We start from the raw sequence: 26,640 nt of genomic DNA on the forward strand, positions 1-26,640 counted from the left end.
GACACGACACAAAATTCTTCTATGACTTCATTTGTTCTATGAACACACATTCCGATGGCCGTAAGGGCCTTTCTTACCAATCAGCATAACAGTATATATCTAGACAGGACATATTAATAGAGGTCTCTCTAATGTACCCAACACCCTGAATTGTACCCAGGCCTCCTCATGCCTTTATCCCTGTCTGCTGCTCCAACGCCTCCTGGCGCTTGCGCTCCGCCTCCCGCTGGAGCTGATCTGGCCGGCGAATAGCGATATCCTTCGGCCGGAAGTCACTGAACAGTCGCTTGAGCACGTTCTCAATGATCCAGCATCCAGCGTAGTCGAACACCATCAAAACAGTCAGAGTAGCCTTGAACTCAGTGCTGAAGGGAACCAGGCGCAGCTTCTCGTTCAATTCCGGAACGAACTCCGTGGCGCAAGAGAAAGCAACACCGGAGGCGGCTAGCAGCCCCCAATACATCGCCTTGTTCTCACGAATCGACTCTCTGAAGGGACGGCCCTGATAGTTGATCGAGAAGGTCGAAATCTGCTGAATGAGCTGAAGCAGGTAGATGGCGCTGTTGAGAAGCGACGGCTCGAACTCTCCCTCTAAATCAATATCGGATTGTCTCCTAGTGCTAATTAGCATTTCTCTGCAACCTTAGAATTTGTAATAGACGGAGTGACTTACGGTTCGATCGAGTAGACGTAGTTCGACAGATAGATCAAGGTAACAATGTGGATAGCAAATTGACCAAGCACAGAGCCGATGATGTAGACGTTGAAGATGTTCGGCTGCGGACGTTCCTTGGACAAGCCTTCCACAGACTAGTTTCGGGAGTTAGTAAAGCAAAGGCAAAATGTTGTATGCATCAGAAGTAACTAACCTTCGCGCGGGAGATGGAAAGGAAGCAGACACTCATCAGCATACCGCTGATGGTGACTTGACCGTCACCAAACTTGATGCCGTCCAGGTAGATGACACTCAAGCTGTATGCACTGATCAAGCAGTTCAAGGCGAGAATCTTGTACATCTGGATGGTCGCAACAAGGGTGCAGCGTCCCTGACGAAGGATGTTAGGGATAGCAATAACATTGGCAAGTTTGCTCGTGAACGGAGCAGCAACCGAGGCGTCTCCGAGCTTCAAAGTCGGGGGTTCGTTGTCATCGAGTTCTTGTTCCATCATGGATGTGGTGAGCTTGTCAGCGAATCCAGCAGCAGAAACCGCCGCCTGTTGCCGCCGTTGTTGTTCGGGGGTCAAATTGGAGTTAGCCTGCTGTAGGGCTTGGGCGCCTGGCGAGGTAATGGTCGGAATCGCTTCTGCCTGGCCCTGCGCACCTGGAGTGGCGGCGCCCTTGCGCTGCGCCTCACGATCGATAGCCTTCTGGTAGTGGGGGTTGCTGGGACCAGGGGGGTACAAGTGGGCGATCTGAAGAGGAACAGGAGGAGCGGGCTGATTGAAACGTTGCATCATGCCAACCTGCTTTTCGTAGATTTCCTTCATCTTGGTTGTTCGGTAGTGGTCAGCGATCCTCTGAAGATCCTCAGGGGAACCGTTCAAGAGGGCAACGCCAACATGAGCTTGCTTCAGAGCACCAACGTCGTTGGTACCATCACCACACATCAGAGTCGTGTAACCGGCATCCTTGAGACCCAGGAGGATATCTTCCTTCTGCTTGGGAGAGACACGGGCGTAAACCCAAGTGTGACGAAGAAGGTCGGGCAAGGCCTTCTGTCCCTTGAACTTAGCCAAAGCGTAGCCCGTGACACAAATGTCCTTGGTGTCTAGGATGCGACGGTCCAGGGCTTCAGTAGGATCGACATCAATGTTAACTTTGTCATCGATGCTTCGCCAGACCAGCTTTGTTCCAGACTTGTCATTCTCAGGAGCATCGAGGATCAGGACCTCACGGTCCACAATTTCGACTTGACGTGCAACATGGACGGCTGTCAGCGGGTTGTCACCGGTGATCATAACAACACGGTGGCTACTCTCGTTGAGCATGCGGACGGCCTTGATGGCATCGTCCTTAAGAGGGCACTGCAAGACGAGGAAGCCGGCAAAGGTCAAATCAGACTCAACATCCTCACGGGTGTAGTTGTTGATGCGTCCGCGAGAGAATTCAGACTCATGAGAGAGGTACTTGTAAGCGAGAGCAAGGACACGGGCACCGTTACGGGTGAAGTACTTGTAAGTCTCTTCGTAACCCGGAGGAGTATCAACAAGCATGGTACGGATAGTCTCGGGAGCACCTTTAACACCCACAAAGGTAGACTTGACCTTCTTGTGGGCCTTGCGATCATCAAGGACAACAGTAGCAATCGTGCTCTGGCGCTTGAGCGCAGAAGAGAACTGGAACCGCCTCACAACCTGAACGGACTCGGGAACGACAGGACCAGTGGCAGGCATGGCCTTACCAGTCAAGGTATCGTTCTTGCCGAGAGTCCAACCGAGCCACTTGAGAGTAGCCTTCTCCATGGGGTCACCAACCACTTCGCCCTCATCGAGTTTGACCAAGGCGTGGGCACTTGCAAGCACAAGCGTAGTGTCAAGTCCGATGTTGCCGCCCTTGGCCAGCTCAGGGTGTGCGCCGTCCGATTCAACCTTAGCACCGGCGTGACCAAGAGTAAGCCCAGCAACACCGTCAACAACAAGATCCTCACCAGTGAGTGTGCCGGTTTTGTCAAAGCAGGCAACATCGACGCGTCCAGCGAAAGGAATCCGGAAAGGCTCCGTGCAGAAGATGGCGAACTTGCTCAAGGCAGCCAAGCTGGTGTTGACGGCAAGACTGAGTTCCATGGGGAGTTCGGGAGGGACGACACTGGTGATGATCAAGACACAGTCCAGAAGAAGCTTTGACCTCTTGCGATCCTGCGCAACACCCTCCTGCCAGACGTACCAGGAGGCGGCGATGGCGAAAATGAGAAGGAACAGAATGAAGAGCAGAGCTTCCGCATTGTTGGCAGAGACCCGTTCAGTAGAGTAAATCATTGTGCGCACGAGACTGCCCTGGCTAGTCTCGAATCCGGTCTTAACGACGACACCGAGCGCGCCAGCATCCGGAGTAGGCAGAATGCTCGAATCATTCTTGTAAACAAGATCCTCGGGAGCGGTGTTTGCATGGGTAATCTGCAAAACCTTGGTGCCTCCGTGAACGAAGGCGTTCTTGTCCAATCCATCAGGCTCAATCAAGTCGTCTCCGGGTCTGAGTTGAACCGATTCCTTCAGGAGAGGTGTGCTCTCCCCAGAAAGCATAGCCTCGTTGACGATGGCGCTGCCCTCGATGAGTAGAATATCACAAGCAACACCGCCATCCTCCTTGGTACGGTTGACAGACATAAGGTCACCGGGCAAGAGCTTGTCGCTGGTGATTTTCTGCCATTTCTTCTCACGGTAAACCCAAACGTCGTAAGGCTTGATGTTCATACCCCGGAACTCACCGAGGGTCCTCTGCCGTTGCCAGACGACCGTGCTCTCGAACATGACAAGCATGAAGAGCGTGAACAAGGAATAGTACCAGTATTCATCCAGCATCCACAAACCGACACAGAAGATCTGGAAAACGAAGAAAGGCGCGACTGCGTGCTCCTTCCAGAGCTCAACGAAACCGGGAACGGGGATGTCGAAAGTGTTGTCTCCATAGTGGTGGCGAACGCGCTCGATTTCTTCCTTAGTCGTGAAGCCCTGGCTCTTCTGAAAGAACTTGAGTGCAGGCTTGGGCTCTGCATCAAGCACGTACGACAGAGGAGCGAAGGACTTAGTCTCTTCGTTGAAGAGAAAACGGCGCTTCTGGAACAAAAATGAGATCGTCTTCTTTCCACCACGAGTATCAACGACCAACGGACAGATCTCAGCGGAGCCAGCGTTGGCGGCCGGGATGACCTTGATAAGACGGGCAGAATCGACCGACCGGGCCTTGGTAGCGGTGAACAGGGTTTCAATATTGATATTCCATTTTGTCATTAGCCAAAGGAGTGACTGCGCCGTGATGATCGAGCCAGAGAAAACGAAAGTCCATTCTTGGCCTTGAATATAAGTATCGTAGCGCTCAGGAGACAGGTAGAAAGCGAAGAACGCCGGCCAGATAATCAGGAAAGGCCAGACGTAGGTGTGTAGCTGGGTGGGAAGGGGATTGTGAAGCGACGCATATTTGATCTGATTATCATCCACGAGTCTCGCCCTATGGTCAGACCTGCGTGTTAGTAGATGAACGAGAATAAATGCAGTCCAAAGAAGGCGAAACCCACATGATGACACTCGGATGACCACGACGCGGGTCAAACGACGCGAACTTAGGAAGTTGGAAAAGGCCTCTCAGTAGGTAAGCATAGATGGTGAGGCGCCTAAACCATCAAATCCGGGCTGCTGATGTCGAACCGCTGTCGCAACGAGAGATGAAGAGGAAAGCACGAAGAAGCCACCTCAACGGTATAAATTTGGGGGATTTCCTCGCCGCCGGGAGCTGGAGGTACGGAAACCCCCGTCGGTGGTTACGATTGGCCGCCACGTGCCCGCACGGAGCTGGGATTTTCCCGGCCGCTTCGATAAGAGATGATGCAATTCCATTGACCTCCACACAGCTTTGTTCTCTTTGCGACCAGCTCAATCACACAGAAGTGGATGGACCCCAAGTGCCCAGGCTGAGGTATATCTACATGCCTTCCGAGCCGCTCCGGGCAGATAAAGGCCCTTCTCAGAAACATATTTCTTTATACTCCATTATGTGTCTTCCGGGGTACACGCGACATTTGCACCTACTAAGCATCGTTATTTGGATGTTGGTGTCCAGCCCAGAAATGTCTCTACTGTCTTTTGGATGCATCAATCTTGATCTACAACGAGTTGATTGCAGCCAGACAAGCCAATAGACTGTTACTACATCCTCAGGCTTGACCACAACATACCGATTTGATTCGTCCCCCACGACTGATTGTGTCGCGTGCATAGATAACCGCTCGGGTTGATGTAGATTGAGATGGCACGTTTGCTACCGAGTCGTAGCCCTGGACATGTCTGCAATAAAAGATCAAGGCTCGGAACACCAAACAACCTTCTTATGAACTGCATTGAGGGAACAACCCCGAAGGAAGCACAGGGTTCTCCCGAGCTTAGGTTTGGCGTACTCAGACCGCAACATCAGCGCCCTGTCGGCTGATAGTGGCGGGGGCACTTTTCAATACTGACTGGCGGGCTGCGCGTTCAAGGTCCGCAATGAAGGTACAAACTCGGTCCTCAGACCCGAGTCCCTCATTCTGCAGTGCGGCTTGTGTGGCTAGGCCATGCATGAACTGCGCGACCTCACTAATAAGGGTAACATCGTCCGTCGCAGTTTGAGTACTTGCGTTCTCCTGGACATTCCAGAGAATGGTTTGCATAGCAATTATGGGATAGAACACGACGAGCCTGGAAGACCTCAGGTTAGAAGACTCAGCAATAGACAGGTAATAAATCAGTGAGAAGCGGAGGGGAATGCCTATGTTTAGAATGCGTACCAGAAAACCTTGGGTTTCAAGGCCGACTTCACTGCTAGCAGAAATTGCAAGGATGAGCGGCAGGCCGACACAGAGATTTTTAAACTCGTGCTGACTCCCTCTAGCTCTCCTTTATGCCGATGGCTCCATGACTTGCAACGAGTACTCGCCAAATGGACGTAAGCTAGACAGTGGTAAAATTCGAGACGAAGCATCACCGCCCGCATGTCTGCGCCATCGCGGCCAATACTCCTGGCTGCAGAGAAGAAAAGCTTTGGACGGTGGTCAGGTGCAACAGCCATTCGCCATTCTTCAAGCCGACCATCCAATGTTCGAATGGCTTGCAAAATCTCGCCATCACTTTTCTCGAGGGCTCGCCGAGAGTACAAAGCAGCATAAGCCTGGGAACGGATCTCCGTTAACCGAAGATCGCCGGGAAATAGAGGCCGGGAGTAAATATCTGCTTCCATGGTAAATTGGACATAATCTTTGTAGCCTCTAGGAAGACTCAGATCGCAATTGTGTTCAGACAGAAACGGAGGCTGTTCGGTACGCCGACAAAGTTCTTTATCGAAATGATAGCACAGCCAGAAAAGGTTTCGAAGATGCGCGTCTTTCCTAGACCCTAGCTCAATTGAGTAGGTGAAGAGCGACGCGCGCTCAAGGCATGTCTTCGAATGGCCTCCGAGAAGGAGTACTGCTCGAGAGGCGAAAGTGCTCCACATGACAGCCATTCGAAGTTTTCCCGAAAAAAGATAGACGACAATCATGATGACTGATGTTTGCAGCAGGTCTATGTCGGGCTCTTGCCCTATATGCATGGAGGTCTCAATATAGTGCAAAACGCGCAAACGTTCAGTTAGCGAGATGCGATGACCTGCTTCTAATTGATGTATCGACATGAACGCAAGAAAAGCCCACACGCAGAGACAAGCAGACTTCCTAGCCCCTCGCGTACGAGGATCAATCTCATAAGCATACGATAAAGTTCGTTGGAAGAGAATGGGGTCTATTATCGGGAATATGGAACTATAAATCGAAGAGTAGAAGTCAATGGCAAGGGATTTGATCACATCATAGTCAGGTAGACTTGTTCGATCAATTGAACTTGATTCGTGATTCAGACCGGGGTCATATTGTGCAATATTCTCCCAGGGTGGAGAGCTAAAAGAATCAATGGTCGGTGATGATTGTCTGGAATGCTGACTACCCTGCGTGCACGGTATTGCAGGGATAGTGTCTGAAGCTGATGACAACGAGGCGTTCCCTTTAGTTATTGGGATGTGGCCGCTTAAGTGCTCCGCAGTGTGATTTCGAAGTTTACTAGGCGGCAGGGTAGAATCACCCACCACTCCGTGATCAGACGCATTGATATGAAGCCCTAATGCGACGCTCAGTATTTGCGGTGCTTGAAGTTAACAAGATAGCTCGTGCTCTGTGCTTGAACAAGCCTGTGACATGGAACTTGAACTGACCGTCTTGAGAACTGCGAGCATTTTCTCGTGGCTGCCTAAAGACGGTCACGTCAGCGCACACTTGAGGAGCCAAGTAGGGTATTTCCCAAGCACCACTTCAATGACCCTCAATCGGAAGAAGCCCGTCGTATATATATAAGGTATTCACTCACATATAATTGCGGCGTCTCTTGCGTTGCCTATCGTAAAGACAGGGGACGTCCTGATGAGTGCACCAATTGCACCGGGGTTGGGCTGCATCGCATTTGATCTATGCAACATGAGGATTGTCCAAGAAACTCATCATGTAGTAAGTAGATAATTTACCTTTTGCCGATGACATCGGTCACAAGCGCGAGAAACGCGCGTTCTACCTGCTTTTTCTCCGAAGGCGAGAGAAACCACCTTGTAGCCGGCATTCATGTTGGGAGGGCGCGTCTGGGATTAGCACGGTCCCTACGACTGTCAATGGTGTTCATGCAGTTGTCAGAGAGATGAAGAAAGTGGAAACCTCGAGGAAAGAAATCTGGAATGGGATTTGGGGTCGAGCTGGAAAAGAGAAGTATATCGGAGTAGAACAAAATCTCGGGGACGGGAGTTATATACAAGTCGGAAGGTGAAAAAGAAGCCGAGACTCGGCCCGCGCGAGGATGGTATGAGGTCAAATCAAAGCAGAGTCTTCCACTTTCAGGACTCTCTCTGTTGCGTACACTCAATAATTTTGTTCTGAGCGCTTAATTGACCCTGAAAATCGATCTTCAAGAACACTCAAGAAGGAAGAGACTTATGTACGATAACTTGAACGATACCGAAACTCTAGCTTATTCCCCAAACCTATTTGTCAGGACGATTTGAGATGAATCTGTGAAACGATTACGTGGAGAGCTATCTAATTGCAATCTATCGTGCCAAGCATTGTTAGATGACTAGGCAGTTAAAATGGGAATTTGGTTTCTTGCGAAGGCGCTATGCGAGTCAAAATTATTGCTAAGAATAGTAGAGATTCAATACAACATTTAGATCTTTTGGATATCGTCTAATTCGATTTACTCTGGAACAAGTGGACTTGAACAATATACTACATTTTCCTGTTATAACTGCGTAAAGTTCCGTATCCTCCATGATAACGCATTTGGGGGAGCCGAAGAACCACTTTCCAAGGAATCAGTAGACAAGATGAGGATCTATAGCTTGACCGACTCCGACCAGGGCGTGTAAATCGCGCGGACGAACTCAGCAACCCACGAGATGGTAGCGCAATCCGCTTCTTCAACTGAGTGACCACCTGTTCTCAGCGCCTCCAGTTGAACAAACTATTCCAAACGCCTTGTTCTTCGCCTTCAGCGGCGGGATATGTGGCTCATGCTGCCAGAGCTCCTGGTAGAACGGCGTAAGCGACGAGACATCCCATCAGGCAGCCTGGTCCGCCCTGGCCTCGAGTGCCATATCCAAGAATGAACGATACCAGAGCCAGCCGTCGGCGTCCGTGCCGTAGCCGTTGTCACGCTAGTACAACAGGAGCATCGCTTCGACATACCGCGCCGGCCAAATCTCCTTGGAAGACCCAATTGAGGTCAACTTGCTTGTCTGAGCTGTACTCGAATCGAGACATCTTTGGTATGGCTGTTTGCTCTTGTGCTGATCTGATATAAGGGGACGCTTGAGGAAAAGAATGAATAAATTCTCTCGATAACTTGAAGATAATATAAGTGTGCTTGGACGGCTTTGTGACTGGGCATGAAGTATTGACCGATAAGAGATTGACCTTTGTATTCTTACCGTTGGGGTCCAGTGCTTCCATTGTCTACTAGGCGGACGTTATCCCGTCTACCAATCAATAATCGTGGTCGGCAGAGGCGAAGCCCTAGAAGCTTTTGGCAAAACATGACATCACATCATGGATACGTGCGAGGAAGGATCTTCTCCAAATATGGTGATTCATACTAAGAAGCATCAGTATAAACCTCCCAAAGCTGGCCGTCAATTCCAAGGAATGCACTGATTGATATGGCTTTCGGAAGCTTACATGCCGACGCCCAGGCAAGTTCCCTACATAGCTGTCTTAGTAATCTAGACTCTTGTTGTTCTAAGAGGATGGTGGGCCAGGACTTATCCGAGTAAGGTATACCTACTACGTACTAATAAGAGGTCGTGCAGACACACAGAAACATCGTAAACCAAATTAAATATATCGTAAGTAAGCTACCAATAGCAGCAGAGATCCTATACAATGTCTGAGGTCACGACAAAAGACTTGTGTATATTGACCCCATTCATTCGTTTAGGCTTCGGGTTGAGGTCCTCCTGACTACTGTGCGGGCTTCCAGCCGAGGTTTGTATAGTCGTGACCACGCCCTGAGAATCTTCCGGATCGAGATCCGGCCGCCAGTACTTCGTCGCGTTGCTCTGTGAGGCGTGAGCTGCATGGCCGACCGAGCTCGAGAGTGGTATGCTACCACCTGTTCTCTTGCTACGCGTGGCGCCATAGCTGGCGTCACCAAGCCAGCGAAAGAGAGGACGCAGGGTAACAAGACACCCTGCCGTGATGCCGAGGCCAGCCTCGACATTGGACCAGATTGAAATCTGCGCTGTAGCGTCTGAAAAAAGCTCTAATGAGTAACCTGTGTGGCTCTGGTGTGGTGTGGAATTTAAACTTACAGAGGAACTCCTTATCGTTGTAAGTAGGCAGGAAAGGTATGCGTACAATCACAGCTGCGCTGGCTCTATCGGGCCATTAATTCATGGCCGGTCATCAGGCAATGGATGTTCATCCAAGAGTACTCACACGCAACCCATGCTCAAGATCCCTGCTAGTGCAGCCTTGGTTCTTGTACTCATTTGCAAGTTCCAGACTAAAAAGGCAGGTAATAACCCCAGGATCAAGTCACAGACCATGGCTGTTACACTGTATAGGTAGGCGACATCGATGAGGTACTCGATGGAGATGCAGGTACCAGTGGAATGAAAACGTTGCCAAAAGTATGAAACCGGTTGGCATTCTAGAGTCAACATGAACCAGAATACCAGGCCCACGACAATCGAGATGGCGATGACAAACCACAGAAGCATCTTGTGTATCCGTGAGACGGTAAGCCGAAAGAGAGTCAATGCAATAGAGACCTTGGCAACGACTACTGTCACAACATAGCTTGTTTGACCTAACCACCACCACTGGCGAACGTTAATTTACTTTGCCGCTTGGAACAGGATAGTATTCCTAGATCACATACAAACAAGGCGGTTTCTAGCGTGTCTTGGTCAAGCCACTCGAGTTTTTGGCCCATGCCATACACTGACCCGGTGATACCACACAAGGCAAATAATATCTGCAGCGCCTGTTATGGTGTATCTCATGATCAGTATGATTCAAGAAGACAGCCACGAGAATGGCCAGAGCAGCTAGGCACGTACCATAGCTAGAACCATCAATGCATCGTCCCATCCGAATGCGCGCACCAGTCGCAGTCTCACGAAACATCGTAAGCAGACGGAAATGAAGGAAAGTCCGAGGAAAACCACGGTAACAACGAAGATAGACTCGCTGCGACCTTTGAACTCAACCATTGTAGATTGTCTGTGAGGTGAGGTCAATCACGACTGAGGATAGTGATCTAGGAGCTGATGACATAGTCATCTCAAAGTGGAAAAGCAACCATCAAGGGAGCGAGGAGAGAGAGAGAAAGAGAGAAAGAGAGGCGGCAACAGCGCACAGAATATTGCACTGCAGGTGGTGCCGGACGATAGCACTTTAAGGGGAGCAGACTGGCTGCATAAGAAGAAGCTTCTACGCTAAGAGTCGGGCCGGGTCGGACTGTCTGACAAGGCATGGATGGAAGGTTTAGTGAAGAGTGATGGGGCATGGACCCAGTGGCAAGGAAGCGACTGTGAGGGTGGAAGAGTGACAAATGGACCCCAGCAACTGCAGCTTGGGTGGGGAAGGGATACCAAGGCACGTTCTGAACTCCGAAAGTGACCCCTCAATGCCATCATGCCGAGTGGCTAGGGCCAGAAATAGACTTTGGTAGAAGCTGAAGACCCATCGGCAAAACTTGAGTGAGGTTCAGTTCTGAGTATTGATCTGTACGTTAGCAATGCCCTGTCAGCAATGGCCAAAATAGGCTGATCGGCACCGGCCTAGCAGTGCCAGAAGATGGCTCTGGGGCAATCTCCAGGCATTCAGAATGTCCACCTTGCCATGAAAGGAAAATGTAGTCAGTAGTCCACTTCAAGGTGCATTGGTTCGGATGGTTCATCACTCCACCTGTCTCTTGAGTCTGGACGGGGTTACTTCCAAAGGTGGGGAGGGGAAAAAGGGAACCTCCTCCTGGCACGGACACCTTACTACAAACGATCCTAGTAGCATCAATGCTGACAGCTAGAAGACAACATGCAGTAATTTCTAGGAGTCTAGACTATGGCCTACCATTGGCTCGAACGATTGGTGTCTCGAACTTTTGATGCCGTAAAGATGCGGCTTGCTGTGCGATGAAAAAAAGCTTGCCAGTGGAGGCCGGCTAGACATGCATGCAGATGGGTACCAAGAATCGCGCACCCTGCAGGGGACACACGCGGATGATCCAGACCCGATTGTCATATTGTAACAGGCTCCTGTACCTGAGAGCTTGAGGAATGACGTCGTGGGAGTAGGGTTGTATTTATGCTGGCGGCCATAGCAAGATTCTAGAGTATGTCTAAATAGAAAGTGTTGGACAGGGCCGATAGGCTTCTGTAGGGCAAGTGAAGTCTAATTCTCTACCATCCATGGAACTAAACAACAACTAACTACAGATATCCACTGCAAATGAAGGTTTTGCCCGTTCTTCTGGGACAGCCTTAACCAGAAACAGGTGTTGCAGGATACTCTTCCTCACGCCGCTCCTCGGTACTGCACTTGTAGCAACAATGATGTCCACATAGCTGTTCCATCGAAGCAGATCAAGATGCGCAATCTCGGCAAATGAGTTCACGATTCAGCCCGGACGAAAAGCCAACCTGATCGATCTTGTTCGCACAGGGTATAGATAGACAGCCCCACCGAAGGATGTTTCATTTCGATCTTCTTCCCTGTCAACACCGTTGGACTGAATTGGAAGCCTATCTTCCCTGACAATGATGTGTGAATGATACGCTACAGACTTGTGCTTGGATATCTCTTAATTCAAAATAGCTTTGGTCCGATCCTTTAGTATGCGTTGGTTCTGTAAGTTATTAACCCTTGTAAATGAGCGGGCTACTCGAGTACTTTGACTAATAAAACCACCATGACTCGTGACGGGCAGCTACCGAACGGTCTCCAACCGTCTCAACGTGCCCCTCTTCTGAAGTCCTTACCCGGCAACACAACTCCACAATTAATTTGAGCCTGCCGATCCAGCAAGAGGATCGCATCTGAGGATCTCAGATGCAGCTACACTTGTTCCACCCTCCTCCTCTTTTTTGAGTAGGACAATGCGTATGAGAACGATCGCATTATCAACAGGTCTAGAAACAATCTCTCTTGTGTGATGCACAATGCTGTTTGTTTTATTTGGCTTTTCCGCATACGCGTCTGACAGGTGACAGGTGTCAGCACTTGATGCCAGGGACAATTTCTTCGCCATCTCGCCTAGAACCTGAGCTAGCCTCTAGTGCCGCCGAGCTTCGCAACACCCTATCATTATTCGCAGGGAAAAGGGAAAGCCATGTCATCGTGCGCAATGCCCCCCTGATTTCAGTCCCTACAGTCCATGATTCGGAGGAGGGTACCCGTTTCCGGCCTTGCTCCGCTTATGGTTTCAACCATCAGTGGAACATGGCGGAAGCGGCGTCCACGAACCATAATAAGCTCGGCTATCGATTTCGCATTAGTAGCACCATACGCATGCTGATAGCTGTCCACGGCATCGGGAAGTCTCGCGTGCACTACTGCTGTTTTCTTCCAGGATCTTCCCTCGAATTAGGCGGGCACTGAAGCCTGAATGCCAAACCTAATTCACAATCCACCGATTGGAGGGAGGAAACTTTCAAGGTGCTGCATGTTTTCAGAGTGTTACGAAGTCGGTACTCCCCCTCTTATCTGACCTGGATACTTGAGGTCACTGTCAACGTCACATACTAGGTAGGCTAGACCGGTCCCCACCTAGTGAAACGGTCGTTGCTTGAATGCACGTTTCATCTGTCATCGGTCGAACTGTCAACAGAGTGCCTTAGATGCTATTTTGAGCCACCAGGTGGAGTGATCTGGGCTCTATACTTTATAGCATATACTGCGATGCTCCAAGAGTGCGCGAATTCCTTCTCTGAACTCACACCAACGCTTGAGTTTTGTCACACGTGCAACGGTGCTACGCATATACGGAGTACCACCAGAGGCGGGGGTTCTGAGTTGTCACTTTTGCCCTATGCAACAGCCACCTGAAAGCAGAGGACTTCGTGCTATCAGTGGGACCCAATTTTCCTCGCTCTGGGCGATGCCAGAGGTAATGTGAACCTAATTGTTGCCCTAGGGGAGCACAGGCGGTTGTATGCTGGGTTAAATTCAATGGAAGGCTAGTCACCATAATTATCAAGCCTATCATACGAGTCAAATCATTGCCAATATCCGAGAGTCCTTCCAAGGGAGAGTAGCATTCCAGATTGGCAAATAGGCCCGCGGCGGCATGCTAGATTACCCAATTGGGACAGAGGCGCAGACGACCCCGGGACAGTTGGTGCAGGCTTCCAGCCTTCTATGAGTCCCACCTCTAGCCCCCTTCACATGGCAATCTCGAAAGTGTTAGGTACACTGCGGCGTCAGTCTCGATTCAATGTTTATTCTAGGTCCTGGAAACCTCCTGGCTAAGTCACCGCTGCTATGCGCGTGATTACTCATGTTCTACCTTGCATCCTCCTTCCTTATGGTATCTGTCTTTCCACTACTTCATCAGCTGTCGCATAACTATACCAGCGGCACGCTTTAGCAATCATCGATGCTGATCACGTGATAGAAAGTAAGCAAGCGAAGACCTGGGCATGATGTGTAGCATAAGAGTGTGTGAAGAGCGCAACGCACCTGAATTCGCCAGATCAATCCGGTTGAGCCCAGAGATGTCAGCTAGCATGCTCCCAAAGGCCAAAGCCTGCCGCTTATTGAACAAAGAGAAACATTTGCGCAAGCGCGACAACACCCAGCGTCATGAGAATCGGATTCCTTGCGCGAAAATCGACAACAGCCTGCTGGAAGGAGATAACTGCGCTGGCCACCAGCCGTAGGAAGTGTATAGCCATACCTAGTAACTCTCGATAAGCGAGGTGATTCATATAATGATGAAAATAGGAAGAGCTCACTGAAGAACAGCGACCACAAGGCTTGAGCAATCGTTCTGAGGCATATGCTGACAAAACAGTATCGGTAGTCTCGGAAGAGACGCCTCAAGGCCTGTGTTTTGTTCTGGTCTACTGGCAGTCGACCGCTCGTTGCTCAAACCTTTTCATCAATCGACGAAGCTCTAACGAGCCGCTCTCCGGTCGATATGCCGCAGTATCATAGCCGTTTTCTCCCCTCATAGTACGTCGATCGGCTCACCTAGATCGCCTAAAGAAAGCCCCAGGACTCAGCCTGGCAGGGAAAGAGATTTTCCAGGTCATCATCACAGGATCTGCTTGTGAGTACCGATGCGGACGATGCAACAGCAATAGAATTGGTTGCCAGTGATGGGATAGGTCAAAACACGAAGCTCGCGCGTAAGCCTGACGGGCGTAAAGATATCTGTGTCCAGCACTTAGGGGATGTTGGCTAAGATCTAGACTCTATGGTGGGATTTCCGTTGTGTAGAAGGAAGAGAAAGTTTATCAAGCAGCTTGGAGCTTGGAACCCATGTAGCGCCGTGAGTGAATGCCTCCTCCAAGGGTGCTCGGGGCAGCTGCTAAGCGAGCATAGTGAGTATCAAGACCTAAGACGGGGCTCGTATGGGTCTTTACTCAAGTCGAACGTCATCCATCCTCAACACTGCCTCCTTAATTTCCGCCCCAATATAGAATCCCCGCCTATGCCTGTGTTGGCTCTTTCTAGTCACGGTCATCGCCATGCTCATCACAGAAGATCAGATAGGATCAGGCATTTTATGGAGGATTGGGGTAGACTTGTCAATCATCTCGTCTCGCCGTACGGCACTTACACCACCAACTCCGTCTCAAGCTCATCCGGCCATACCATACAGCTTGGCATTATGGAGCTCCAGTTCTTATATGTGCATTGCTGTCTAAGATAATTTGGAAGGATTGTACCGGGCCACAGGAACGAAACGATGCCATGGTTGTGATGGCGCCAGAGCGGCCAAAGACTTGAACAAGCTCACGAATCGTCTCGTACAAATGTCCTCCTGTGATCGTCTCGACCACTTGGGCAAGGGATTTGTGGATAAACACCTCCCCGTAAAATGAAAGTTCTCTCCAAGTGCGGAGTAGCAGAGATACGACAAACCCTGCGCAGACCAAATCTTCTCTATAAATAACATGCAAGAAGTCTCAGACTTTCCCGAATATATGTATGTACATTTCAAAAACTGCGCTTTCCTTCATATGCCGAATGTGCCTGACATCACCTAGCCTTCAGAAAGATATCTACCACTTAGCCTGGGGGCTCTCCATGAATGCCTTGAGGATCTTGATCCGCTCCTCAAGGGCCGCAACATAAACCTTCATGTTCGCCTGCACCTGAGCCTGATCATCGCCCAGTCTAGAGTAGAAGTCCTTTCGGTAAGGGCAGGCCGACATGGCAGCGGAAAAGAGGGGCTTGACAACGAAGGAGTGGTGAGGCTTGAGGGTGCCGCCGTAAGCATTGCGGAAGGAGTCGGCGAGCTCGGTGGAGGCGTTGTCAATGTTGTGGCGAAGAGCTTGGGCGGTGAAGTCAAGTCCTCTGTAAGAACGAGATGTCAGCTATGTTCGGGAGATTGAAGGTGTCGATAAGAATTATGCATCATGCATCGACGAATGCGGCTGGGTGTCATGGGCTGAGTGACCGGGGAGGGGTAAGTCAAATCTAACCTAACGAGCCAGAGGAGACCCTCGGTGGCGGTGTGCTTTCCGGTCTTGAGCTCGTTCACAACAAGCTCTTGGAGAGTCTGGGACTCGGCGGGAGCAGCCAGGAACCTGTCCCTGACTTTCTGTGCGAGGGTTAGACCTGAGCGATGGCTAAATGCGGGGTAGTATGCTATCCGAACCTTGATGTTGCCGGTGAGGTCAGACTTGACAACGCCGAAAGCCTTGGATTGCATGAGATCTAGGTGTTTAATGTCAGCATACAGAGCTCTGTGACGTGCTGTACCATTTCAAATAACGGTTGCATACCGAACAAAGTGGTCAGGGCCTCAGCAGCATCGAGGAACTCCTCAGTTGAGATGCCGTTGGCGGTGATGGGAACGTCCGCGAAGGACTTCTTGCCGTCGAACCAGGTAGCCATTTTTGTGGAAAGTAGAGAGATAAAGTGTATGTTGCAAGTGCAAATGAGCACAGTTGACTGTAGGGAGGTAATAGAGAGAGTGTGAGTCGAATGATCAGGGGTTGGGGGACTTTATAAGGCAACGTGGAGGGGAGGTGGAGGGCAGGTCATCAACAGCCCACGGCGGCCTGTCACAACTCACCGCCGCAGGGGAGCGGGACACGCAAGCGGTGAGGTTCGAGACCAATAAACAAAGCGGGTCCCTTCGCCCCTGAGTGGCTACGTGAGCCATTGTTTCACTTGAGACAAAGCGTGCAAACATCAGAACGGATGATCAGGCGACCAGGCAACAAGGCAACAGGGCAACAGGGCACAAACACTTGGGAAAGGGGGAAGACCTCCAACGAACGACGTCATCGACTCCAGGCCAAGACTTGTCCCCAGTGTTGGTTCCTGGCCGATGCCAGATCTGCATCTCATCCTCCTCCAGCTTTCCTGATTCGATTTTAAACCACCCTTTCGTCCTCAAGGACACCCTAGATATCTCGTCGAGGGAGTTCCACCGGGGATGTCATGACTTCCCATGTGCCAACGGAGCAGCATTCCAGTGACGGAATGACCACCGATCCTCGTCTCGGGTATCATGGCTCTAAATATCGCGGGCTGGGTCCCGACTCTCATACTGCAGAGAAATTAGTATGTGTCTACACACAAACCATGTTTCAGCTACTAACCCGACAAAGCATCATGCCTCTCCCAAACACATACACATGACCAATCGGCGATTCTTCATCGGTCCCATTCCGCAGGGCTGGTTGCAGAATCACCGCAAATCGTGGTGGAGGACAAGACTCAGGTTGAGTAAATACTCCTCAAGGACTGTCACTTTCTCTGCAGACCCCATGGTCGCACGCTACACCGAGGAATACGACAGTGATGAATATGAATCGTCTCCCGAAGAAGAGTCAGCTGGTCTGGCAGATACTACTGAAGACGAAGCAACAGAACGGGAATCAGAAGGCGAAACCAGTGATCGTGAGCCCCGCCCGCGAAAGAGCTTACGGACTATTCCCTACACTCTCTCTGAAGACAACGGGCATGAGGTTTCGCGGACGACTACTGCAGACACAAGCCGGTCAACCTCTAGCGAAACAGCGAACCACGAACGCGCGTCTACTAGAAGACAAGATGGTGGCTCTGCTTATTACACGGCCCACGAGCGCGGCCCAAGCGATGCATCCTTTGAACCCAGCAGGATGGAATCGGAGCAACCCACGCGGGAACAAGACAGGCAAACGCTACAGGTTCCTAGTCAATATGCCGAGAGTCAGTCAAGCCCCATGATTCCTGCTAGCGATCATGGATCCACAACTGGGTTGCTAAGGCCAGCTTCGCGATCCAAAGGAAAGGGAAGAGCACCCTCTATCTCAACACCAGCAGATCTAGAACAGCATGAGCCTCGGGTGGAGAGCGACGAAGAGCAATCAATCCCGCAGGGCAAGCGAGTCCGGAGTAATCCTCTTCACCCACTGCACAAAAAGGCGGTCAGGTACAACCTGGATGACAATCTCTTGGACAAACAGCAGCGCCTTTTTTCGCGCATATCGAGGACACAGGGAGTCTTGTCGCGACACCGACCGCACCGGCGCAAAATCCAGGAAGGAGAGGTTTTGAAGGCAGAGAAAATGCTTGTCCGAATTGAGGAAACAATACAGGACAAGCTCCCCGATGACTATACAGAGAATGACAGTCTCAAGTCAGAGAACCGGGTTGTGGATCAGTGGCGGGAATACCTCGTGGCGTGTCGAGTGTCTTCCAATCCGGATGCGCCATTTTCCCTTCAAATGTACAAGACCCGTGTCATACCCGAAGTGCAGAAGGCAGGCACGCGGGTGTCACCGCAGTACGATATCCCGCTGGGTCGCAAACGGACCAAGGTAAATCTTTATTCACACTTGGACAAGACAATTGTCATCTGGGGGCCGTGTAAGCGAGGGACCAAGATCTTTATTGTTCGGCCGAAGTCTGCGGCGCATGCCATGGAATGGTACACTTTCCTGAGCCAGGTGCTAGGCAGGCGCCGTCCAACTTCACTCCCGATACATGTCCCAGACCTTGGGGTATCTCTTGTCTTCAAGAATCCGTTCGAACAATTGGAAGCAATTTATTCGAAGAAGGGGAAGGGTGGTGTTCTGGGTCGCGCTGCGACGGAGGAGAGCTCTGTCGCTACAGCGATTGTGCGCGGTTGCTTGGAGATGCTGGAACACCGCCCGGAATGGGCCGAGGTCCTGAACCGCTGGTCCAAGACTGAGATTATGGGGCTTGCCTGGAAACGATATGATCGATTGGAATGGGTTTTTGGTACCAATGAAGCCAATATGTATGGCACAATTGCGATGCATACGACCCATGAGCTCGAGCTGCGACCGAGGCAACATTATCACACTCACATCAAGCACGACCATGAGAAGGAGGATGAGCCTCCACCGGTGGAGGGCTTTCTTGTACGTCTCACATCGCAGCGTGGTGTACACCAGCGGTTGAACAAGATGTTCTTCAAACGGTTGTATTTCTTTACCCAAGATCACCACCTGTTTTTCTGCAGGCCCTCCAAGTCACTGCCCCCGGCGCCTCCAAAGCTCGACCGGGATGAGACTACCACGCCCTCAACGCAGCAGATCTTGGACGCCTCGCCTCTTTCTTACGACATCGATCCGTATCCATTGCAGGATGGTGAGATTACATGGCTCTCAAGTGGCAATAAGGAACACGTTGCCAAATACGACGAGCAGGCCTATGCCCAACAGCAAAGAAATGCCCATAATATTGAGAATGCAGACGGATTCATCGATCTAAGCCGGGTTAAACAAGTCCGCAATGTGCACCGGGATGCTTGCCCAGCTGATCCCAATCTCGAACAAGGGCCCGACGTCGATTTTCAGCCTGACGCGACAGATTCGCGCCGAGATGACGGCGCTACGAAGCAGTTCGATGATGCTAGGACGTTCGAGATGCTACTGCACAATGACCTTGTTGTTCGCTTCCAGGCGTACGATGAGATCACCAAGAATGAATGGATGAAACGACTTGATGCTCTGGTGAAATACTGGAAGGTCCGGCTGGCGGCTGATGCAGCGGAGCTGAAGCTTCTCCGCCAGCGTAATCAAGAACTTCTCGGAATCGACGAGGAAATGGAGTCAATCATGGGGCAATTCGCTCGAAAGTGGGAGGTCAAAAAGGCCGAGGCCTCGCCTCTGTTGCACAACATCTGTGCTCTGTCGGGCTGCCGGACAATCAAGGTATGTCACACGCCACTCCAACAGAGCAGCAGAATACTGACTTGCATTGCAGATGTCCGGACAACTATACCGGAAACCTCGCCGCCACAGCACCTTCAAGCGATGCCATGTCGTCCTCATGGCCGGAAAGTTGTTAATCTTTCGTACCTCCCTGCGGAAGCGCAACGGCGCCGAAGTGCCTCATATACACCATAGCTTGGAGACCACCATCGATCTGGCCGACTGCTATATATACTCGGGGCTTTTGACCGAATCAGACTTGCTTTACTCAAACCAGACGTTCGACAGCAACCGGCCTGGTCACAACTCCCTCCCGCGAGTCTATCTCTCGACAGACGTCTACACAAGTAGTGACGAGGACACCGCCATCGCGTTCGTGATCTGGCAGCCCCTGCGCAGAAACTACTTCCGCTCACGCGAGTACGGGACCAAGGGAGAGAAGCGGCAAAGGTTGAAGCAGGTGTCCACGCTGGGGGTGCACGGGCGGACCATCGTCTTCAAGGCGCGCAGCCGGGTGGAGAAAGACCGGTGGGTGTTGAGTATAGCATCCGAGATTGACCGGCTGCAAGAAGACCGGCCGGAGGATGTGCGAATCATCTCACAGCAGGATTAGCGATTGTTGCTTTGTTTCTTGAAGTATAGTTCCACGATCCGAAGCGTAGGATCGGTCTGCTCTCTAATTTCTATATAGTCACCACACATAGGAAGGACGAAAGAGAGGCAATATGTACATAGCCAATGGAAACAAACATAATATACACCATCCAACACCAACAAGCTTACAGTAAGCATCCCGCCATCCGGTCGAGCCTACGACAACTGCGGCCTCTCCAACTTCACCGCCTCCTTAACCACACGCTTTCTCACCTCCTCCCGATAATGCTCGCCAAACCTGCGCTCCGTATCCCCTTCCACAAGCCCCTTCTCCCAATCCTCCCAATTCAACCACCGCCACCGGGGCCACAGCACCGCTAACACCCGCCCCGTGATCAGACTGCAACTCACCGGACCGTAGGTATTACTATCCATCGACTTCCGGGGATCGCGCGCGTCGCCTTCCAACCACACATGGTTAAACGGCACGACCTGCGCATCCTTCAGACAGGGCTCGCGCGTCGTGATGCGGTCCCCGGGCAGTCCGACGACGCGCTTGATGGCGATATGGCGGGGATTCGCGGGGGAGCTATATCACACCGGAACCGAACCCGTTAGCTACAGCTACAGCAACAGCAACAGCAACAGCAACAGCAACAGCAACAACCATTCCCCCCTCCCAGAGCAACCCCGGCCCCCTCAAGCACCCCCCCTCTTCAGGATAGTTAAAGGACGAAAACTCACCGAAACGTAACAACCATCCCCCTCTCCAACCGCCGCTTCCGCTCCCAGGGCCACAAGCCCCCGCCCCCCCACATATTGACCAGCACCATGTCGCTGGCCGTGTGCATCTGCTCGTAGTCCTCGTTCAGGTAGGGCGTCATGCTGGGCCCGCGCACCCACATCACCTGCAGCACGTGCTCGGAGAAGAAGAGCCCGATCGGGAGGAGCGGGAGGGTGGCGCCCAGCACGCGCACGGAGCGCCGGAAGGGCTGCGGGAGGGCCGCGTAGCGCGCGCGGAGTGTCGACAGAAAGCTCGGGCGTTGGCGGGCTTTTTGTTGCGCTGCTTGTTGCTGCTGCTGGGCGTGCGCTTGCGCCTGCGCGCGGAGTTCGGCCTGGAGGTCTCGGACGAGGCGCTGGCCTTCGGTGGTTGCGCGGGAGAGTTCTTCGCGCGGGATGACGCGGGGTTTTGGTCGGTTTGGTTCGGGTGATGCTGGGGGCATTCTTGGGTGCTGGTGGGTTTGGGCGGTAGGGGAGGGTTTCTTTTGCTGGGGGTGGGGTGGTAAGCTGGGTTAGTGCTGGGGGTTTGCGTGCGGTGGAGCGGAAATGCGGAGGGAGGGAGGTGTGGATGCGGTCGCGGGGTTGGGAGGCTGGCTAGTACGGGAGGATGTCCGAGTGCTTCCTGGGTAGTTCGTTAAGTTGTCGTAGGTAGAGCTGGCAGAGGAATTGGTGCGCAATTGTGGAGGGAAACGGTGTCGAAGTGTGTCGCATCGGAGCGTGCGATGCGATGGAAGCCGCGGAGGTGATCGTGATAATTATCGCAAGCTTTGTTTGCGGTGTTTGCACTGATCGTTTCGGGAACTTTGTCCTGTGACCGTGGACCGGGCATGGACCCGAACTATAGCTATTCTACGAAGTATACCGTGAAAGACCGATAAATTGTTTTTACCTAAAATTCTCGCATCGACCAAGACTAAGAGTTGCATTAGCTATCATACTTGAGGGAAAATCTCAATGTCGATGGGGGTGATGTGCATTGCTCCATTCGCACAGGACCACTGAACATTCAATTCCCAGACGCCAGCCGAATCATAAAGTAACGAATTTGTCATAAGTTTTGTGCATGATTATCCATAGTCCCCAGTCTCAACTACCAATCCTTGGTCATCAGGCTATCCTTGGACCGAATTCCATCCGACGACGACTGCGAGCCATCCATGTCGATGATGCCGCTCGACTGGACGCTTTGCACGTCGGTGGCCGAAGGAGGCCGGTCGACCTCTACGGGGTCATCGTCCAGTCTCTCCGTGCGCCCGTCCTCGGACTTGTCCACTTCCTCCCAGTCGTCATCCGATTTGATGGAGAAGTCCTCGATGTAGCTTTTACCTCGCTGCGCGGTCGCGGTCTCGTTAACCCTCTGTTTCTTGATCTCCGGTTGGCCGTCCAGTCCGGGCTCCATGGTGGGCGCGTCGGGGAGCTTGGCTGCGAGTACTTCGGATGACAGTAAGGACTCACCGTCAGTGCTTGTTGGCTGGGATTCGCTCTGCTCGTTGTTGGTGTTGTGAACGTCCTGATCATCGGGTGGGAAGAATAAACTGGCAGACGAAGCATGCTGTTAGTGTCCACTTATCGAATGGTACAGAAGATAACGATTCATAATCGCGAAAGCTCAGATGAAGACGAAGGGGAACCAATGGTCCAGACTTACGGCACGAGCTTCTCATAGGCCACCTCGTCCTTGCGCTCAAAATTGCAGAAGATGATGCGCTCCAACTTGCCGATATTGCCAGCGGTCTCCAGGAACTGGCGCGTTTCGTCCAACACCGCTCTGGCGGCGGCCTCGCTCGGGTACCCATATACGCCCGTGCTGACAGCCGAGAACGCGATGCTTCTCATGTCATTCTCCACGGCCAGCTCCAGACTGCGACGGTAGCAGCTCCGGAGCAGCGACTCGGGCCGCCGGGCATCCCCGCGCCGGCGCTCGGATTCGTAGATGGGCCCGACGGTGTGGATGACTCGTTTGCAGGGGAGCTCGTACGCGGCGGTGATCTTGGCGTCGCCGGTGTCGCAGCCGTCCAGGGTGCGGCACTCGCGCAGCAGGCCGGGCCCCGCGGCGCGGTGGATGACGCCGTCGACGCCCCCGCCGCCCAGCAGGCTCTCGTTTGCGGCGTTGACGATGCAGTCGACCCCCTGCAGCTTGGTGATGTCATTGCGAACCAACGCGATCGTGTCGTTGAAGGCCTTGGACGGCGGCGCCAGAGGGGACGCGGCGGGGACCAACCGCTTCAGCTTGTACAGAAGGGAAACGGTCGGGATCTCCGCGAGAGGTATAAGGGGGCCTGCCATATTGCAGCACGGTCGTGTAGTAGTTGTTTTCAGGAATTGTTTATCCAAACGGCAGCGATTGGAAGTCTTCCCCGCGTTTTGGACGTAGAGGTGGCGGGAGCCGGGCACTTGCAGCGCAGTTTGATTCGATCGAGGGGAGACGTTCTGCACGAGTGAGACAGTTCTTCATCCGATGATACTTTGATTCAACAAGTCTCAGATCAAGAAGATATACAACAGATGGTGTTCTCGAAGGATGTTCTTTGATGCAAGTAAGTAAGCTGTTGTGGAGGGGGATGAAGCTTTGCTTGTCACACGTGATTGACACATGATTGACTCTTATCTTATCGCCGGGCCAACCCAGAGGTGAATCATGTCACAAACGTCATAGTGAATTGGAATTAACCTCTGCATTTCTTGGGCCACGGTGGAAGGAAAGAACTCCCAGTTGCCTCAGGATAGCAGTATATGGAAGCCGCGGTGTCCCTTTCGCGTTTTTTCCAAGGCCCGAGATATCACCCTGGTGGCATTTCATGCCCTGAGACGAAAAACAATAACACAAGCTTGTCGCGAACCACGAAATAGCAATCTCTCAACCAACTGATCATATTTGGAATTCGGTTTGTGGAAGAGCAGGCAAGATCTCCTTCCTACAGCAATACAGGCCTGTTCAAGCTACTTCTCGTATAGTCTGTTAAGCGGATAGACCCTACAGAACTCGGTAGCAGTATCAACGCCCAACCACCTCACCTCCGCGCTGTACACTACTCCGTACACTGAGTATGAATCGGATCTACGACGTCAGAATCCAAATCGATCCACGAAAAGCCCACAATCGTTCGGGATCGAAATTTACCTGTCACCCGACTAAGGTGTACAAGACACTCCACAGCTCTTATCTCCTCACCCGAACCAATAATTGCCAGCCCAGTACATGAGGAGTCAAACAATTCGATTATGCGCGGGTAGCAAACCAAGCGCCTGCAGGAACTGGAGGTCCGTTCTCCTCCTTCGCCCCACGAAGAAAAAAAAAAAAAAATAAGCATTTGCATGGACGAGACCGAGAAAAACAGAGACTTGAGCCTCTTTATCGATCGAGAAATGTGACAGATGCTAAGGTAGATCGAGAGATCGAATCGCACAAGGTTTAGATGTCACCGCTTCTTTTGATCGGGCTCGCAGATCCAGCTCCGGGGCCTCCTCAGCTGCCCCCTTTGATTACCCGATACGGCGCATGATGTATGCACGGTGCAGATGTTCTGGTTTGCTTTTCTGATCTGACAGATCGAGTCAGAAGTGATCTGTAACACTGCATCCGGAGTCGAGAGAGAGAGCAGTCCACAAGGCATTAGACTACCGCCAGTAGATCCCAAATCCAGCCACATCTTGCAGATGGGACCTGGATGATTGGCCCAGAAGAGGGCAGGGCGAACTAATGCAAGGGCCAGAAGAAAAATGCCTGTGCACAGCTGCGGGCTGATGGTGGAAGCTCTTGCACGCGACAGTTGAAACCTAAAGATGAAGTGGTTTGCTGGGTTGTGTGTTTGTTTCTAGTGGAGAGAGGGGATGAAATGCATTGTGATTTGTCAAATGATGTCAGTGACAGTCTCAAGCTACATGCCCTGCGCGATTAGTCGCAATATGTATGCACACACAGACACACACTCTCTCTTCCTTTATATCATCATGCATGTGTACTGTACAAACTGCATCGCCACATCATCCAAACATCTGCATGCTCTCAGACAACTCCTCCGCTCCTCCCCCCTGTTACTGCATTTCCATGCATGGGAAGCACCTTCGACGGAGAAAGGGTTGTGTACGGGGATATTCGGACAGGAGAAAAAAAAAAGTCAATGAATTCAACCTATCAATCTCTTAACCTCTGCCACCATGAAACCACTCCGCATTCGGAGTTCGGATGCATGTCAATCACGCCCCTTCGCCCAAAAGGACAAGCATATTACGAGTACAGTACATCTGCATTGTCTATGAACGAAGGGCAAGGGGCGCAAGACGCACCCGACTAATCCATGCTGCAATGGATGCAAGTCCAGCAGATCTAGTGTGGTTGCCTTCCTCGTTGCCTGTTCCCGAATTTAGCAACTCGGGATGATGGCAGACTTTGGCAGACAGGTGCCAGATGCAACCGATGTGTGCAGGTGAGCTAACTTGTTGAGAATTCCAAAGGGTTGCCACGGAGTACTGGGTTGCCCATGCCCATGCTCATAGACCGGCAAGATGTAAGCCGGCCATAGAAGCAAAGTCGCTCGCGCAGCGGAGGGATCCAAAGAAAACCTTGTGGATCGATCCATGGCATTCGAGGTATACTACTCCGTACATCCGCTGGAATGTGAATCAATGTCTCAATCTGATTCCTTGAGCTTATACCTTAACGAGCATCGCCAAGGCATACCTCGCCCCTTCCCCAAATCTGAGCCATGGGGAAAAGCTTTGGAGGGTGGAACGATAGGGTTGTACGGGTCTTGCGGCTCTGTGTATCTGCACTACTAGGCAGTAGCAGATCCCTCATGCGTATCGAATCGAAATCTGCATGGCGAGACATGACCATTACACCCTCCCGCCCCCAAAAAAGACATTGGATTTGTAGTTTAAGACCGAACCCCTGGGGGAGCAACCGAGTTATGTGTTAATTTAGCTCCCCGCCCACAAAAAAAGGTTCTAAGGTAAACTTTGGTGGATCAGTTTCGAAGAAGAAACTTTCGCATCATACATGCGGTCCAATAGCTGGGTTCCAAATCATGTCCCCAAAAGAGGAAAAACCAAACACCCAATGAATGGAACTGACTGACTGGTTGGATTTTGTGTTGGGGTGGGAAGCTGTCCTCTCCGGGCGATTCGGTAGATGCCAAAGAGATCTGGGTGCCGTCGTACCGGGCCCAGGGGACGGCGGGAAGCGCCAAAGCAAGGGGGGGGGGGGCCGCGAAGAAGGACGAAAAGAAGTTCTGTTCTTCGCAAACTATCCGAGAAGGAAACGAGAAAAGAAAAATAAAAAGGAAAAAGAGGGATGGGGCAAACAGATCTTCCATTCTGATCTTAGTGGTTTAGTGGTGTAGCTAGCTAGCTAGTCTAGCTGGGTAGCCTTTTCTTTCCTCCCCAAACAAGAAGGATTGGGAAAGATTTTCTTCACTTCGAACCCTTTCCTAGTAGTTGTGTGTCTAGACCTGAATAGTTTAGCTAGGAGTGTTTTCCTTCATCCATCGCTCGGTTCAAACCTCCAGTAAATCCAGAACACCCAAAATCATTTGCACTACGTCCGTACTACTGACATGCTAACAACACACTGCTGGAGCGGAAGCCGAAAAGTGGAGGGAGGGCAATCGGCCTTCTCTTCCGTCCAGTCAGCGGATGTATCCGTTGTGGACAGGTCAATGC

The 26,640-nt window shown here is 51.7% G+C and overlaps 8 protein-coding genes across 8 annotated transcripts; 2 read left to right on the forward strand and 6 right to left on the reverse strand.

Moving 5' to 3' along the window:
- Positions 1-16: 16 nt before the first annotated feature.
- On the reverse strand, positions 17-4,432 carry BO86DRAFT_355268 (ion-transporting P-type ATPase SPF1). Its single transcript, XM_025669614.1, has 4 exons — positions 4,232-4,432; positions 870-4,164; positions 674-810; positions 17-614 (listed from the first exon to the last, which is right to left on the reverse strand). Coding segments are annotated over exons 1-4 (3,882 nt in total). The 5' UTR covers positions 4,234-4,432; the 3' UTR covers positions 17-166.
- Positions 4,433-5,018: 586 nt separating this feature from the next.
- Positions 5,019-7,713, reverse strand: BO86DRAFT_189956 (uncharacterized protein). The gene is made up of 5 exons (XM_025666670.1): positions 7,237-7,713; positions 7,083-7,180; positions 6,931-6,965; positions 5,477-6,836; positions 5,019-5,387 (listed from the first exon to the last, which is right to left on the reverse strand). Exons 1-5 carry the CDS (start codon positions 7,330-7,332, stop codon positions 5,108-5,110), a joined length of 1,869 nt encoding a protein of 622 aa, XP_025531271.1. The 5' UTR covers positions 7,333-7,713; the 3' UTR covers positions 5,019-5,107.
- A 1,047-nt stretch (positions 7,714-8,760) lies between these two features.
- BO86DRAFT_407200 (putative integral membrane protein) lies at positions 8,761-10,886 on the reverse strand. Its single transcript, XM_025674242.1, has 7 exons — positions 10,321-10,886; positions 10,140-10,244; positions 9,695-10,080; positions 9,568-9,632; positions 9,042-9,506; positions 8,936-8,958; positions 8,761-8,852 (listed from the first exon to the last, which is right to left on the reverse strand). Exons 1-5 carry the CDS (start codon positions 10,471-10,473, stop codon positions 9,133-9,135), a joined length of 1,083 nt encoding a protein of 360 aa, XP_025531272.1. The 5' UTR covers positions 10,474-10,886; the 3' UTR covers positions 8,761-8,852; positions 8,936-8,958; positions 9,042-9,132.
- Positions 10,887-15,104: 4,218 nt separating this feature from the next.
- On the reverse strand, positions 15,105-16,517 carry BO86DRAFT_331838 (GLTP domain-containing protein). The gene is made up of 4 exons (XM_025668760.1): positions 16,216-16,517; positions 16,089-16,147; positions 15,913-16,031; positions 15,105-15,784 (listed from the first exon to the last, which is right to left on the reverse strand). Exons 1-4 carry the CDS (start codon positions 16,325-16,327, stop codon positions 15,490-15,492), a joined length of 585 nt encoding a protein of 194 aa, XP_025531273.1. The 5' UTR covers positions 16,328-16,517; the 3' UTR covers positions 15,105-15,489.
- A 221-nt stretch (positions 16,518-16,738) lies between these two features.
- BO86DRAFT_331841 (sporulation-specific 71 family protein) lies at positions 16,739-20,347 on the forward strand. The gene is made up of 3 exons (XM_025668761.1): positions 16,739-17,002; positions 17,050-19,605; positions 19,658-20,347. Exons 1-3 carry the CDS (start codon positions 16,880-16,882, stop codon positions 20,216-20,218), a joined length of 3,240 nt encoding a protein of 1,079 aa, XP_025531274.1. The 5' UTR covers positions 16,739-16,879; the 3' UTR covers positions 20,219-20,347.
- On the reverse strand, positions 20,280-21,684 carry BO86DRAFT_445854 (putative mitochondrial inner membrane protease subunit Imp2). Its single transcript, XM_025676476.1, has 2 exons — positions 20,944-21,684; positions 20,280-20,788 (listed from the first exon to the last, which is right to left on the reverse strand). Exons 1-2 carry the CDS (start codon positions 21,420-21,422, stop codon positions 20,416-20,418), a joined length of 852 nt encoding a protein of 283 aa, XP_025531275.1. The 5' UTR covers positions 21,423-21,684; the 3' UTR covers positions 20,280-20,415.
- A 184-nt stretch (positions 21,685-21,868) lies between these two features.
- Positions 21,869-23,499, reverse strand: BO86DRAFT_453826 (macro domain-containing protein). Its single transcript, XM_025677021.1, has 2 exons — positions 22,628-23,499; positions 21,869-22,514 (listed from the first exon to the last, which is right to left on the reverse strand). The coding sequence occupies exons 1-2, from the start codon at positions 23,263-23,265 to the stop codon at positions 22,070-22,072; spliced, it is 1,083 nt and encodes a 360-aa protein (XP_025531276.1). The 5' UTR covers positions 23,266-23,499; the 3' UTR covers positions 21,869-22,069.
- Positions 23,389-23,963, forward strand: BO86DRAFT_190107 (uncharacterized protein). The gene is made up of 3 exons (XM_025666671.1): positions 23,389-23,520; positions 23,679-23,880; positions 23,951-23,963. The coding sequence occupies exons 1-2, from the start codon at positions 23,511-23,513 to the stop codon at positions 23,846-23,848; spliced, it is 180 nt and encodes a 59-aa protein (XP_025531277.1). The 5' UTR covers positions 23,389-23,510; the 3' UTR covers positions 23,849-23,880; positions 23,951-23,963.
- The last annotated feature ends 2,677 nt before the right edge of the window (positions 23,964-26,640 follow it).

Source organism: Aspergillus japonicus (genome assembly GCF_003184785.1).
Source record: "Aspergillus japonicus CBS 114.51 unplaced genomic scaffold BO86scaffold_6, whole genome shotgun sequence".
NCBI lineage: Eukaryota > Fungi > Ascomycota > Eurotiomycetes > Eurotiales > Aspergillaceae > Aspergillus > Aspergillus japonicus.

Coding starts and splice junctions, on each gene's coding strand:
- BO86DRAFT_331838 (XM_025668760.1), bottom strand. CDS start 16,327: ATGGCTACCTGGTTCGACGGCAAGAAGTCCTTCGCGGACGTTCCCATC. Junction 16,148..16,215: donor GGCCCTGACCACTTTGTTCG/GTATGCAACCGT, acceptor TTAAACACCTAG/ATCTCATGCAATCCAAGGCT. Junction 16,032..16,088: donor ACCTCACCGGCAACATCAAG/GTTCGGATAGCA, acceptor ACCCTCGCACAG/AAAGTCAGGGACAGGTTCCT.
- BO86DRAFT_331841 (XM_025668761.1), top strand. CDS start 16,880: ATGACTTCCCATGTGCCAACGGAGCAGCATTCCAGTGACGGAATGACC. Junction 17,003..17,049: donor CTCATACTGCAGAGAAATTA/GTATGTGTCTAC, acceptor AACCCGACAAAG/CATCATGCCTCTCCCAAACA. Junction 19,606..19,657: donor CGGGCTGCCGGACAATCAAG/GTATGTCACACG, acceptor CTTGCATTGCAG/ATGTCCGGACAACTATACCG.
- BO86DRAFT_445854 (XM_025676476.1), bottom strand. CDS start 21,422: ATGCCCCCAGCATCACCCGAACCAAACCGACCAAAACCCCGCGTCATC. Junction 20,789..20,943: donor GGGATGGTTGTTACGTTTCG/GTGAGTTTTCGT, acceptor GGTGTGATATAG/CTCCCCCGCGAATCCCCGCC.
- BO86DRAFT_189956 (XM_025666670.1), bottom strand. CDS start 7,332: ATGAATGCCGGCTACAAGGTGGTTTCTCTCGCCTTCGGAGAAAAAGCA. Junction 7,181..7,236: donor ACCGATGTCATCGGCAAAAG/GTAAATTATCTA, acceptor CATGTTGCATAG/ATCAAATGCGATGCAGCCCA. Junction 6,837..6,930: donor TGCTCGCAGTTCTCAAGACG/GTCAGTTCAAGT, acceptor GCGTCGCATTAG/GGCTTCATATCAATGCGTCT.
- BO86DRAFT_453826 (XM_025677021.1), bottom strand. CDS start 23,265: ATGGCAGGCCCCCTTATACCTCTCGCGGAGATCCCGACCGTTTCCCTT. Junction 22,515..22,627: donor GCCTATGAGAAGCTCGTGCC/GTAAGTCTGGAC, acceptor TTCGTCTGCCAG/TTTATTCTTCCCACCCGATG.
- BO86DRAFT_355268 (XM_025669614.1), bottom strand. Junction 811..869: donor TTTCCATCTCCCGCGCGAAG/GTTAGTTACTTC, acceptor TCCCGAAACTAG/TCTGTGGAAGGCTTGTCCAA. Junction 615..673: donor TACGTCTACTCGATCGAACC/GTAAGTCACTCC, acceptor AATTAGCACTAG/GAGACAATCCGATATTGATT.
- BO86DRAFT_407200 (XM_025674242.1), bottom strand. CDS start 10,473: ATGGTTGAGTTCAAAGGTCGCAGCGAGTCTATCTTCGTTGTTACCGTG. Junction 10,081..10,139: donor CGCTAGAAACCGCCTTGTTT/GTATGTGATCTA, acceptor AACGTTCGCCAG/TGGTGGTGGTTAGGTCAAAC. Junction 9,507..9,567: donor CAACGATAAGGAGTTCCTCT/GTAAGTTTAAAT, acceptor AGCTTTTTTCAG/ACGCTACAGCGCAGATTTCA.